The sequence below is a fragment of the Zingiber officinale genome, chromosome 7A (assembly GCF_018446385.1).
Source record: "Zingiber officinale cultivar Zhangliang chromosome 7A, Zo_v1.1, whole genome shotgun sequence".
NCBI classification, from domain to species: Eukaryota; Viridiplantae; Streptophyta; class Magnoliopsida; order Zingiberales; family Zingiberaceae; genus Zingiber; species Zingiber officinale.
The window spans coordinates 45,601,122-45,615,553 of record NC_055998.1 but is presented as its reverse complement, the minus strand read 5'-3'; the positions used below and the strand labels follow the sequence as shown (position 1 = coordinate 45,615,553).

The window sequence follows — 14,432 nt, the reverse complement described above, 5'->3', positions numbered from 1 at the left end:
ATAGTTTATCATCAGCAACCTGGATAGCATTTCTAGATCATTGTACATCGACTTTATTCATCTTCTCCTCTTTCCTGTCTCACCGGTTAACTTTTTGATCCTTTTTTTCACATTCGATAAAAAGAAAGTTACTTTTTTGTTTTTCCTTTAAAAAAACTTTTGATCCACGCACTTAATATTTAGTATATTTTTTTAATACGAGCTTTTTTAAAACCTGAAATAAGTTGTAGATTTAAAAAAAAAAAAGTAAAATTTTGATGTGTGGTTTGAAAATTTTAAATTTTTATTTAATTTGTAAAAAAATCCTAAAAAAATATTCCAACTACAAATACGCACGTAGGTGAGCAAGAGGAACAATTGAATCTCGTATTAATGCCACAGCCCGCATCTACTCAACCCAAAAAGTTTGAACTCTCTCTCACTCGGCGACACTGCTGACGGAAGTAATGGAGATGCTTGCGAAAGCAATGCAGTGAAGATTTCCCACGGTTACTGTTTCGGTCGAAAACCAGCAAGCGAACGAGCGAGAGGAGTCGCGGAAGCGGAGGCCGATTAGAGTAATGCCGCTCGTCCGGCTCCAGGTGAGGAATGAGTACCGGCTGGGAGACGCGCGGCTCTACGAAGGGCCTTCCAAGAAAGACGACCCCAAGGCCACCTTGGATGGCACCGCCGTAGCCGGCCTCGTCGGATTGCTGCGGCAGTTGGGCGACCTCGCGGAGTAATTTTTCTCAACCCTATTTTCACTCCTTAACTTATTAATGTTTTTGTTTTACTTTTCACCGTCTTCATTGGAGTAGTTTTGGATATGAACTTCAAAACATAATGTTTTTGTTTTACTTTTCACCGTCTTCATTGGAGTAGTTTTGGATATGAACTTCAAAACATGTGTGTGAGTGTTATCGATTTAGCTTCAAGATCCCTTTTTGATGCTTGGTAATGGTTGACTTGGACTTCATCTTATTTGTTTAATTGAAGTTGTTGGTATTACCATCTAATTTACTTTTGAAGATGTAAACGTCTGATTCTTCATTATGGACATGGATGATGATTTCAAGTCATATGGTTCATAGTGAGTGAATGTTAGAGTCAAGTGTTACGTTGGACGTGGTTGTTTTTAGTGGAGCAGAGGATGCCCACTGACAGAGTTGGTTTGTAATTGGTGGGCTCGCTTGTCTTCTATTTCTCAAGTTGAACATCAACCGCATTCCTTGTGCTAAAAAACACCATGCCATGTGCTATCCAGCTGGAACCAGAATAAAGGAAGAGATTCACATGTAGCTGATTTTGGTTAAAGTCTGTAAAGATACCAAAAAAAAAAAAAAAAGGAGTAAGATCATGTATCACAAATCTGATAAGGGTCTCTTCTAGCATCATTGCTCTGAAGTTGGATTTGTGCTCAATCAAGATGTTATAGGCGAACAACTTAAATTCTCGGTTGAAGCATATAAGACTATTTACTTTGCACTTTAAATTCTTTTTTTTTTTCATTTTGTTGCTTTCTAATATTCAATCCCAGGCAGGTAAATCATAGCTTCTAATATTCAATCATAGATACATAGTGGGGGACTTAATTACTTATACCAAGATGCATGATCATTGGCCACAGTTGTCATTCTCTGCAAAATTGCTTTGCAATTTGTGATGATGATATTGTAAGAGAAAATTTCTCTAAGTTCACGATCTAAATTTTAGAATGAGAAATAATTAATCTATGCAAACCAAAAGCATACCTTATTTTCATGGCTTAGTTTTCATCTTCCTCTCTCACCTTAGATGACCTCCTATGTGCTGAACACACATCTTCCCTCATATAAGAGGTAAGAAGGGAACTACCTTCTACAGAAGTGAAATCCTAGACAATCCCTAATAAAGGATTTAGGCCTATGCACTATCCATCACATCAACATGGGAAAACCATCATACCATATGGGTCAAGTTTTTAGTTCGACTATATCAGACTCAATTTTGATTAAAAAATCAAAATTAAATTATTATCATAGTTGTCAAAATTAGTATTGAAATCAGGATCAGATATATAGTTCAGAAATCTAAGTGTTGGTTGTATCTGATCATTAAGATTGATGAAATTATAATCAGTGGAAAGAGTAAAAAATGGGAAAGGTATAATAAAATTATTTCACATATAGGATTATTCTAAAATCTTAAGAATAATTCTTATTATATGTTACTACAATATCCAGTTATTCATACTGTAGCATATAAACAATTTTATATTTATTAATATAAAATTAATAAATATAGAAGGAGAATACTAGATTGTTAATATATATTTTTAATAATTTTTATATTCAATAAATATTATAGTGTTTAGTAGGGTTTCTAACTACATTCAAATTAATTTTTAAGTTGAAGGAAGGGAAATTCAAGTTTAGGATCATTGTTGATCAAGAGGTTGTTGCACTCTCTCTTGATCCATAATAATCTCTCAGTTAACAACAATCTTGCTTGCTGGATAGTGAGTGAGAGGAAGATGGGTGAAACTTCAAGTCTAATGAGTGATGGCATGCTTGAATCAATGGTCCTAGACCATATGGTGAATTTTGGAAGTTGGAAACGTTAGGCAATTTAAGACAGCAGTGAGGACTCTCTCCCCTCTTGTGTGAATTTCCTAAGAATCAAGTTGGAAGAAAAGGAAAGTCCTTCCACAAAAATTACAGATGCTAATAATTTCATTGACATGGATTAAATGTGAATGTGTAATAGAAAAATAGAATTTTTAATATGATTATAAATTTACAGCAATAGGTAAAACCGTCACTTCGTCAGCCCCTCTAAGGTGGCCCCCACTGGAAGGGAGGTAAATCACGGGAGATTTCACTCGGTAATAGCAGCGCATGCAAGGAGAGGTTGACGTAACTTGGCATTCTGCATTTAATATGATTATAAATGCTATTATTTACTATTGGTTCCCATATGCTTTCTCCTCAATAAAATAAAGTATACATATTTATTATAATTTATATGAGAAAATAATTGTATAATCTCTCTAAAATCATATTAGGGATCTACCTTTATGCCTTTTCCATATTCTTATGAAAATTTAACTTTATGATTTTTCTAGAACCTTATGAGAAATCTTCAAATCTCCCTAAAATCATATGAGACATATTTCTTTGTGACTTCTATGTAAAAGCATGCAAAGATAAATTTATATAATTTTCCTCATTCAATCCTAACACCGTCACAATTTTCAAATCATATTTAAAATTGTTGAAAATTTTAAAGTTGTCTAAGTCGTTTAAAATTTTATAGTTTGTTACGTTTCTAGAAAATATTTGAGGTATTTTCAACAACTATTTAGTTTTTAGAAAAATTCAATTAAAGTTTTTATTGGGATAAGTTATTTATTTATTTTAAGAAAAATGAGTCCTTAGTCTATGGAAGGATTAGAATACAATTTTAAATTAATAAATTTTCTTTAATTCTTTATGTGAGATTTTCTTCTTGGTATGATTTTTTTTCTTTTTGAGTTCTCTTTATCAATTTTATTTTGGATGATTTGAGAGTTTGTATTCATCAACTTTTTAATGAAAAGTTGGGTAACTAAGATAGCTTAGGAAACTTAAGTAGATCAAAGGAGTATAAAAATTTAAATTTTTATCAGAGAATTTAAATTTCAAAAGTAGAATAGGTGCAAATTGGGATGGAAAATAGAAAAATCATTGGACTAGATGATATTCTAATAGTGATATAGAAGCATTGAATGACCTGCGAAATTATTTAAACTGAAATTAAAAACAAAGAAAATGTCCGATTAGTGGAGGCTAAGTATTTTACTCCCTATATAAAAAGAAAGGAGCTGTATAAAATTATGTGAATTAGAGGGACATTAAGCTAATGAGTTATACCATGAAACTTAAGAAAAATTGGTAGAAAAAAGATAAGGAAGGAGTTCCAGATAATCAAAAATCAATTTGGATTTATGGCTGAAAGATCGATGATAGAAGTTATACATCTTATATAACTGATTGAAGAGTATCGAGAAAAGAACACAACTTACACATGGTATTCTTCAACTAAAAAAAACTTATGACAAAGTCCCAAGGAAAATTATGTGGAGAATTATAGAAAAGAACAGTGTTAGCATAGCGTATATTGAAGTAATGATATGTATAAGGATGTAATTGTTAGGATCGGTGGACCGACTAGAGGGGGTGAATAGCCTGCAAATTGAAGATCCAAATCTCTTGCTTTCTACTTAGCAAGGGCATACTATAAGTTAGATAAAAATAACATAAAAGAAAGTAGAGATTCCGAATTTACTTGGTTTACAACTAGAGAGGTTGCTAATACAATGCAATGACAACTCACTAAAAAAAAGTAGATCCGTTACCTTAACGACCCCCCTAGTGTTGGCTCCATAGATATGGAGGGAGGTAAATACAAGTACACATGCATTAGGCGCATGGTGGGGTAAATCCCGAGTCGTCAATTCATGAGAATCGACCTCTGGCCATTACTCCAGAGATGTCATTCGCCCACTTTTTGTGCTACGCCCTAGGGCAATAACAGCTCACTAATGATCTACTTCTTCAACAAAGTTCGGAGGCATAGAAGCTTGAGAGTATAGAGTTGAAAACTAAATTGTAAAATTTAAGAACGAGTGTGTTGCTTTACAACTAGCTTCAGGGCAATATTTATAACCCACTAGTCAAAAGTGACCGTTACTGACATGGCACATCTAGGGCACCTCCATTGATTCAGGGCGCCTCTATGGAGCTGAAGGTTATCTCCATCGCAATGGCTTCAGGCTGATGCATCGGAGATGCCTCGATTCATCGAAGGTGTCTCGGTTCATTGGATGAGGTGGAATCCGTTGCTTATCTCCACGGCAACGGCTCCAACTCATCAAAGGTGCCTCAAGTCCAATTCACGGCAACAACTCCACTTGGCATGTGAGACGCCTTGGGTCTTCATGGCCTCTAGTCAATCGGAGGTACCTCGAATGGTTAACTTCCGAGTTGACCATTTTCTGACTCACTCACTTGGGTGATGCTTCGTTCATCAAGAGTTAAACTTATCTAAATCCAATTCCAACCTTCTTCTCGAGTAGACTTCCTCCCGAATTCTCGTCCCTCGGATGCACTGATGTGTCCTTCTCGCTCGTGTACTCTTCTTCAGCTCATCGTCCCTCTGATGCACCGAGCCTGTCATCTCCCTCCCTTGTCATCTTTCTCGCTCGCTGCATCTTCCTCTCGACTTCTTGTGTTCCTAAGTTGCTACATACTTTGACATAAGACATCAAATACACAGGACCTAACTTAACTCGATTGATCAACATCAAAACTAACCGAGGTACTTATAGTAATGACAAGAACGAAGACTCCAAGTGGATTAACTGAAGTGTTTCTTATAAAGATAGGATTATATTAATGATTAACTCTAAGTCCTTATCTGTTTAGACTAATTAAGACACACTATCATGGTGTATGTTGTTTGCAAATGATATTATTTTGGTAGATGAGACAAGTGAAGCAGTAAATGCTAAGCTTGAATCTTAATAGGAAATACTGGAAGTGAAAGATTTAAGCTAAGTAGAGTAATGACGAAATTTATGGAATTTAAGTTTAGTAATAGTAGGCATAGTAAGACAATTATTATGATAAAAGATGATAAGTTGATTGAAACTTTTTTAGTGTCTAAGATTGTTTTTCCAAAAGGATGAAGGTGTTGATAGAGATGTTTTACATAGGAGACAAGCAGGATGATTGGGATGGAGGGTATCTAATGTTCTTTGTGATTGTAAGGTGCCTTTAAAACTTAAAGGGAAGTTCTATAAAATTACAGTTAGACTTGTTATATTATATGGAGCTGAATGTTTGATTGTAAAGCGAACACACGAGTAGAAGATAAGAGTTATAGAGATAGGGATGTTAAGGTAGATGTGTGGAGACACGAGAATAAAGAGATAAGAAATGAGAACATTAAAGAGAAAGTCGGGGTTACACCTATTGAGGGAAAAATTTAATAGACGCGTTTAAAATAATATGAACATATACTTAGACAATCAATATATGCCCTAGTCAGGCAATGTGAGACTGTGCTAAATACATACATTAATTGGGGAAGAAGAAAACAAAGAGGACTTGGTTAACAACAATAAAACGGTATAAAATTTATTTAAGTATAGATAATGACATAGTAGGAGATCGAACCCAATGACGTTGGAGGATCCATATAGTCGACCCCACCAAACGGGATAAAGACTTTGTTGTTGTTATATGATTTGAGGGTTCCATTTCGGTGTTGCATTAAATCCTTTTTTCACTTAGATTCCTAATTTTAATAAGAGTTATTTCAATTAATAATTAAATAAAAAATTATTTTATGGTAAATTCACATAAGCCTATAATTTTCTTCCATTTAACTTATTTACTTGTAAAAATAAAATTATAAAAATAGATGAAGATGATGCATTGAATTAGAATTTTAGAGAAACAAGTTATAAAAAATAATAAATATTATCTAAATTTATCAAACACATATTGCAGCATGCTAAAGCATGCCAACTGTTGACATGAATAACACTCATTAGCACATAGGCGTAGAAGACAAGAAGAAGTTGCTTGTGCAGGCCAATTTTGAGTTTCATTCAAGTGTGCTGCTCATATCGTACAAGAATACAAGATTTCAAATCATTAAATGTACTATACGAGTGATGTTGATGGCTTACTTGTTCTTATGTTTGCTTGCGTTTATGTGAATCAGGAATTTCTTTCCTATGCCACTCATTAGATTATATGTTCTGATCCTTAGTGTTACCTTTTTACAAATTCATGCCAGTTTTGCCATTTTCTCTAATTCCTCTTAACTTTTTGATAACATTAGCTTTGATGAACATATCTCTTTTATTTTTCGCTAATAATATGTTTTCTCTTTACATTCAATATTTTTGTGTTCTATTCTGAGATGAAATTGGAAATACTGTAGATTTGCTACAGATGTCTTCCATGGGTTGCATGAGCAAATAACTGCAGTGGCTAGCCGGAGGAGTAAAATATTTACAAGAATACAGAACATAGAATTTGCACTTCCATTTATTGAGAAGTCTGTCAAAGGGCAAACCCGCCACATACATTTTGCATATGTTGCAGGTATTTCTCTTGAGATAATGTATAATTTAGGTGCAAAAGTACTAGTAAATTTTTCACACAAATTATTTTTCTTATACATAAATAGCATTAGTATAATCTGCTGACTAAATTGTCAACTTTTAGGTTCCGAATGGCATGCCCATTTTCAACACAAGAAAAGTCATCTTGTAGTTCATGACTTGCCATGCTTCATGCTGGAAGCATATGAAGAATGTCGTGAACCACCTCGGTTGTACTTGCTTGACAAGTATGACTTTTTTTCTATGGTTGATAATATTTCTCTAGTACTTCCTCTTCAAAATAATCAAAATTTCTCCTGGTTACTCAGATTTGATCATGAAGGTGCTGGAGCGTGTTTGAAGAGGTACTCAGATTCATCTCATTTTAGAAGGGAATGGTGTGCATCAGAACTGGGTAAAACTGGAAATTCACAAAGAGGAAAAAAAGTTCACAAAGCCAAGGTATTTCTTTATTTCTATTTTGTTGTCCAAAAAACATTATTTCAAGTTTTGGGTGTCCATTTCCCATGGAAACTACTTACTTGAGAGTTTGCATGGTCATTTACAAACATGAGTTTAGCTCATTCATGTCCAAGGTTATTTGTCAAGAAGTTTATTTTTCTTCTTCTCAATCTCCACATTGAGAGTTTCAAGATATATTGGTTGGTATATATTGATTCACATGCATTGATGATATGAACAAATGCATGGGGAGAGACTCTCTCTCATGTATGGGTGCGCAGGGGGTGCAAATCCAGGATCCGGATTGCACTGAACCAAGTTGACTCGTGTGTGAGCACGACTTGCGCGCGTCGAATGCCAGACCGGTCGAGGTAAAACTATGCCTAAGAGAATGAACCAATGTTTTGCCATATAAATCATTTTGCTACTTTTTTAAATGTGTAACGGATGTATTAAATTGAAGATTAATGCAGAATATGTAAATGGTAAAATGAAACGTTGGCGTTTCAAAAGCTCGGCGAGTAATGATCTTTAATAAGTCATTAAACATTATCCATTGGTCTGAGCTCCTATATAAGGCGGCTGTAATCACAGGCAAAGACACACAAAAAAAACCCTTCGCCTACGTTCCCCTCGCTCTTGTCTGTCGTGCATCTTTTGCTCGGCGGTATACTCGTGATAGCAGTTGGGTACCTCTCGGTTCACCGTGACTACCAGTGCTTGGTGTGTATCATGGTTAACCGTTGTATCCTGGAAATAGACAATTCGAGAAAACCTCGAACCACAGCCGGAGGTGGGATGAATCTGTTTCAAGGAAATTACGTTCATCACAAGCCTCGGTCCGCTTTGCCTTTTGGTCCATTTTGCCTTTAGGCCGCTCTACTCTTGGCCGCTCTGCCTTTAAGTCGCTCTGCCCTCTACTACTCGGCCACTCTACCTTTAGGCCGCACTGGCTTTGGGCCTCTTTGCCTCTGGACTGCTTTGCTCTCTGCTGCTAGGCCCCTCTGCCTTTAGGCTGCTCTGCCTCTAGGCTGCTCTGCCTCTAGGCCACTCTGCTCTCTGCCTCTAGGCCACTCTGCTCTCTGCCTCTTAGTCCACTCGGTCGACTCTGCCTCTCGGCCACTCGGTCCGCTCTGCCTCTCAGTCTGCTCTACTACTAGGTTCGCTCTGTCGCTTGGGTCTGCTCTATCGCTCAGTCCGCTCTGCACTCGGCCGCTCTGCACTCGGTCACTCTGCAGCCTACACTCAGTACTTAGCAGAAACCAGCATTCGCTAGCCGCCTGAGATTATCTGCTAGGTCATCTCGACATATAAGTTGAATTTGATTTAGTGTAGTTTAAATTCGGCTAATCCTCCAAAGTTTCCGGCAGATTGTCCAACACAAACCATGCTCAAATGCTCATGTCTCATCTATAAATACTCCAACCTCCCGTCTCTGAGCACTCCGAGTTCTCCAACTCAGCCCGCATAATTATTTGCCAATGCTTATGGGTTGGCAAGGAAATTACATACTATATCCTTACATTTTATTCATATAATCTCCACAACTTCTATCTCTACCTTATAATTATAGTACTTATCATGATTTCTTGTAACATTTTATGCTCAGAGAAAGGGATTACAAATTAGAGATGAAGAATTTCAAAGTGCACTCTACATATCCTGCAGAAATACCAGGTATTTTTTCTTCTGATTCTTAGGCTAAAATTTTGACTTTCTTTAACATGAAATAGGGACTAAACCTTACTTTCCTACTCCTAATGCCAGTCATAGATCAAGGTTTGCATCTCCCAGCAGTGATGGCTATAGCTCAGCAACTGAAAATGCATTTGTGCGTGAACCAGGCATAAACTCGGAAATTTCTAGTAGATCTCCATCATTTGGATCCAGGGTCAGAGTAGAAAATTTAGATGTAGATAATTTGGTGGTTCATAGTGATCTAGATAGCAATGAACTTTTGGATTCTTTGATTCAATGCAATAAAACTGACTTAACAACAGGTGTTCCAAATCAAAATTCAGAGGGGAATGAACTAAGTGATAACCATAAACAAGAATCAGTGCATAGAGAAAATGTTAGCAGAGTATATTCAGTCACATGGGATGACAAAACTGAAATTGTTAAACCTAGAAGTCCAGCACCAAGAGGTATGGTTCTTGGTCATATGATTGAGGCACAATTTCAACATGTAAGAACTGCAACAAAGGAGTGCAACAATAATGAAGCACTCGATCAAGCATCCATCTTGATGGATACTAGTAAATTTCATGGGTCATTACCTAGAGAAAATAACTTCAACAAAATGGCGAGTGTCATAGACAGCTTTGTTGTTGCTCACAATAAATTGGAGTCTGATGTAGAGAAAGAAGTTAAGTGTCAAATGAAACCTGAAGTTAACTCCACTTCTCAAGAAATGCAGGACAAAACTCCATCAAATCTTTTGTCTAATGCATCATACAGTTCTCTGAGCCATGCTTCTTCCATACTTCCTCCAGGCAACTCCAACCATATGCATCCTGGTAGAAGATTTTCCAGATCTTGTCAAAATAAAGAATATCCAGATAATGTGATGGATGATGTAAATGGATCCAACACATCAAAGTTAGAACACTTTCCTCTTGGTAATGCATCTTATGCACCTTCTGTAAAACTTTGGTCTAATGGTGGTCTTTTCAGAGTTGAGCCTTCAAAACCTTTAGATCCTCGGGTTTTACATAGTTCTAGCACAGATCCAGTATCTGATTCTACAACTTCTATGTTTAGTTTACCTAAATATGTTCTTAAGTCTTGGAAGAATGAATCAGAAACCATTCCAGATGCAAAATTTTCATTCAGTGGCACTACATCAGGGGTTTCCAGTTCTTCAAAGTATAATGATGGAATTTATCTTGGTTCAAGTTCTTTGGCTCAGAGAGATTCAAATGCTACTCTGTTTCCAGCTAGGGCTTATATTCCTGTTCAATTAAATGGTTCTTCTAAAGCTCTTTCATCTTGCAACGGAAATCAACAGCGTGATATTGAATTTAAGCAGAAGTCACATGCTTCAAAACCTCTTCCATCAGGAATATTTGATATGAATCAAGTCAAGGACACTATTGGCACGGATCAAAGTTTCATTGAAACTGTTGCGGCCACAACCACTGGTACTGGAAATGGAACTTCATCAGCCAGGTATCATTCATTTGGCAGAAACACAAAGTATATATCTTCTGGTTTTTCTGAATTTGCTCCGAGCTTTCTTGCACACTCTCTTCAACAGAAATTAACAATTACAAAGACCGGTAGTCATTCACCTACTGATGAGAAAAAGAAATCTGAGGAAATCTCATGTATAAATAAAAATAAAGAAGCTTGTGAAACATTGATAAAGATCTCAAATTCAAGTTACTCCAAACAGGCTTCTCCACCTATCACAGAAATGAATGCATCTTTTCAACATGGTAATGGTTCAGGAAACTCCAAAGTGACACTGAAAGTCTTGGAGAGCAGTCCCAATGAAAATAATGAGGACTTTATCATCCCATCATTTCAAATGCTTCACGGACTAGTTGATCCCTCACCAGATATTGTTTCAGAGTTTGATGATGATACATTTAGTAGATCCTGTTCTTATACTTCAGAGAATATTGTCAGCCCTCACACAAATTCTAATTCGGAACTGTGGGCAAATGATGATAAAAGTGAATGTGAAAATCATGAATTTTGTGATGACTCACACAAAAATCCACTGTCCAACATCTCCTTTTCTAGCTGTATGAATTTTCAGCCAATTAGCCATTTCAACATGGACACAGCAAATGAATTGCATAATTATGTTGGTAACAGTCATGTGAGTGATCCTTATGTGCCAGCTTTTGACCTTCCAGATCCAGATTCTTCTACATCCTTGAGAAACCAACAAGGAAGACATGATTCTTGGACATTTAACTTGACAAGTTTTGAATTGCAGACAACTGGCATGCCGCCTCCACCACCTCTTCCCCCAATGAAGTGGAGACTATCACAGACAGCATTGGTAGGAGATGATGAGGTTGCTAGCATTGCTCATGAAACCAAACATCTGAAGGGTCCACAAGTTCCTAAAATTTCTTTTCCTTGTCAACAAGACCAAGATGCATCAAGACCATGTCTTGCTGAGTCAAAGGTATAATATTCCGTAAAGGCAACCATCACAACTACAAATTACCATCAGCTCTTCTGTTATATGTAGTAGTTAAGTTTGGAGAAAAATCTCATCGTTCTCTTTATATTATGTTTGCAGCAAGTTCAGGTTAAGTTTAGTGTGCAGAAGGATCCAAGGTATGGAATCAGTAATAAGGAGCTCAACTTAAGGGAGGAGTTGCTTCGTGAAATCAAGAACAAGGTTGATTCCAACCACATTTACAAGATTTTATGTTTTATTTCCAAGAAATTAATTTGCGCATACGTCCTATAAAATCTTAAATTTGTGGATGCCTTCTTTACTAGTCAAGGATTGTATGATCCTGAGCTTGAAAATTATGTAGCATAATTCAACATTTCAAATAAACAATGATGGTGCTACTTTGTTGTTCTGTTACTAATCTGTTCTGAACATTTAATTCTTATATCAGTTTTGTTACAAATGATAGTTTTGACAATGTGCATTCAATGTTGAATTCATGCTAGGCAACCAATAAAAATGTGCCAAAAGCAATGATTTTGTGATCTTTTCAGACAAATGATAGTTTTGACTATGTGCATTCTTTATTAATGTTGAAGCCATGCTAGAAACCGTATAAGCATGATCCAAAAGCCATAGTTTGCGAACTCACAAATTGCAATGCAACTTCTTATATCTGAAATTCCATATAATTGAAAAGGCAAGCTAATTGAAAGCCCATTAAATATTGCATTATAATCTGTTGATAGGTAAATTTGCTCACTATTTGTTCCCTTTAATGTTTCCATCTGCAGTCATATAAACTGAGAAGGACTACCTTGTCAAGATCAAATTTTCATCAACAAGATGTGGCAACAAACCAATGCTAAATTGCTAGCGTCTGAAAGAGAAGGCAAGCAATATCACCATCTGATGTCCTATGTTTCTGAAGTTTATTTTCTGCCATTTTCTTTAGTTGCATATTGGTCTATCTCAAGCAATACTATCTCATGAAGCAGTTGCTGATACTGGACGATAATGATGGTAGTGATGATGGCTGAAGCTTCTTATGTTATTTTAATCTGTTATCACTGTGTATTAGTATCCTTGCTCTAAGTCACCTTCCAGCATCCTGAATCAAGTTTAAAATTGTGTATACCAGCAATTCCTCTACTGTAAATATAGTTTCTTAGGTTTTATTCCTTGGGCTTTCCCTCGCATAATAAGATTATTGAGAATTCGAGATCCCATATGATGCTGGGACTTTGATGTCATTTGTATTCTCACCAGGGCCCACATTGGGCAACAAAATAAGAATGCTATGATGGTTGGGTTTTCTGATCGGAAGCTATGCTGGATGTTTGATGATATAAGAATGTCATATTGATATTTGAATAGAATGTCAAAAACCTAATTTGGTGTATTGATGTCAAGGTAACAGCTATTTAGGATTATTTGGTAAGTGTTAATTTCGAGGATAATATTTTATTTAAGGGGAGGAAGTGTGGTGTCTGGAATGACTTATTTAATTAAAGAGATTTATTGAGTTAAATTATAATTTAATTAAAATTTAGATTTATTTAATTAAGGAGATTTATTGGATTAATTATAATTTAATTAGAATTTAGAATTATTTAATTAAGAGGATTTATTTGATTATTTCAAATTTAATTAAGAATTTATTAATTTAAATAGATAGTGTTAGTTAAATTTAATTAATTAAGTTACCTTATATTTATGGAATTTAAATTGATCAATTAAGAAGATGAGTGAATATATATATGTATAAAATTTAATTGAAAATCAAATATGTATATAAAAATTTATATAGCCCATGTAAATTAATTTTTCTTTAATTTATATGACTTAGTGTTACGCAACCGCAAGTATACGGTTTTGTAGTCAGTAATAAAAGATATTGAATCCACGGGGACTGTTGATTAAGCACTAGTTAACGTCGCACGGTGAATTATTTAGACAAACGTAAGATTGGTTGGAAAAGAGAGTAAGAGAAAGAGAAGAGAGAAGAGAGAAGAGAGAAGAGAGAAGAGATGGTGGATCTTAAGATGGGTTGAGCTAAGAGGATGTGAAAGATGGTTTGAGGTGCTATTATGGTATTTTGATTTCCTTGTGATACTAGGCGATGTTACTGTTGATTGGTCCTAGGAGAATCGTACCGGTTCCACTGTACAAAAATTTTGTATAAGTGTCGAACCTTTTCCTAAACAACCTATTGTGTTCTTTAAAAGTTAAATTATGAATCGCAAACGGAACTTAACATTATTGATTCCAAATTTAACTTATCTGTTCTTAATGGTTTAGACTTGGATCGCAAGCGGAACTTAACACTATTGATCCAAATCAACCTATGTTATAAATTCAATTAAATATTAATTTCTAAAATTTCCTTCTAGGACTGCATGGCGAGGCACATGACCTTCTTTGGTATGGGAGCATCCGCCACCGTCTAGACAAAGCCTTTTAAGGAAAGCTAATATTTAATTTCCTTATATAACTCTAGATTTAACCAAAAAGAACAATCGAATCACAAATTCGAAAAACAAAGAAAAACACAAACTCGAATTATAATTCGAAAAACTAGAATCTAATACCTCTTGTGTTTTGGAATTCATACAAAAGAAAAACTAGTATGATGCAGAAAATAATTACTAGTTATACCTTCCTTTGTATGCAACGACCTCTTGATCTTCTACCGTATTCCTCTTCTTATCTCGG

The 14,432-nt window shown here is 35.5% G+C and overlaps 1 protein-coding gene across 2 annotated transcripts; it reads left to right on the top strand.

Moving 5' to 3' along the window:
* Positions 1–362: 362 nt before the first annotated feature.
* On the top strand, positions 363–13,077 carry LOC122001376 (SCAR-like protein 2). Of its 2 annotated transcripts, none has more exons than XM_042556091.1 (8): positions 363–718; positions 6,952–7,115; positions 7,239–7,362; positions 7,444–7,576; positions 9,186–9,253; positions 9,344–11,720; positions 11,838–11,939; positions 12,512–13,077. In XM_042556091.1, the coding sequence occupies exons 1-8, from the start codon at positions 561–563 to the stop codon at positions 12,584–12,586; spliced, it is 3,201 nt and encodes a 1,066-aa protein (XP_042412025.1). In that variant the 5' UTR covers positions 363–560; the 3' UTR covers positions 12,587–13,077. The 2 variants fall into 2 exon arrangements, with proteins under 2 accessions (XP_042412025.1, XP_042412026.1); XM_042556092.1 differs by lacking the exon at positions 363–718 and adding an exon at positions 1,305–1,434.
* Positions 13,078–14,432: the final 1,355 nt, after the last annotated feature.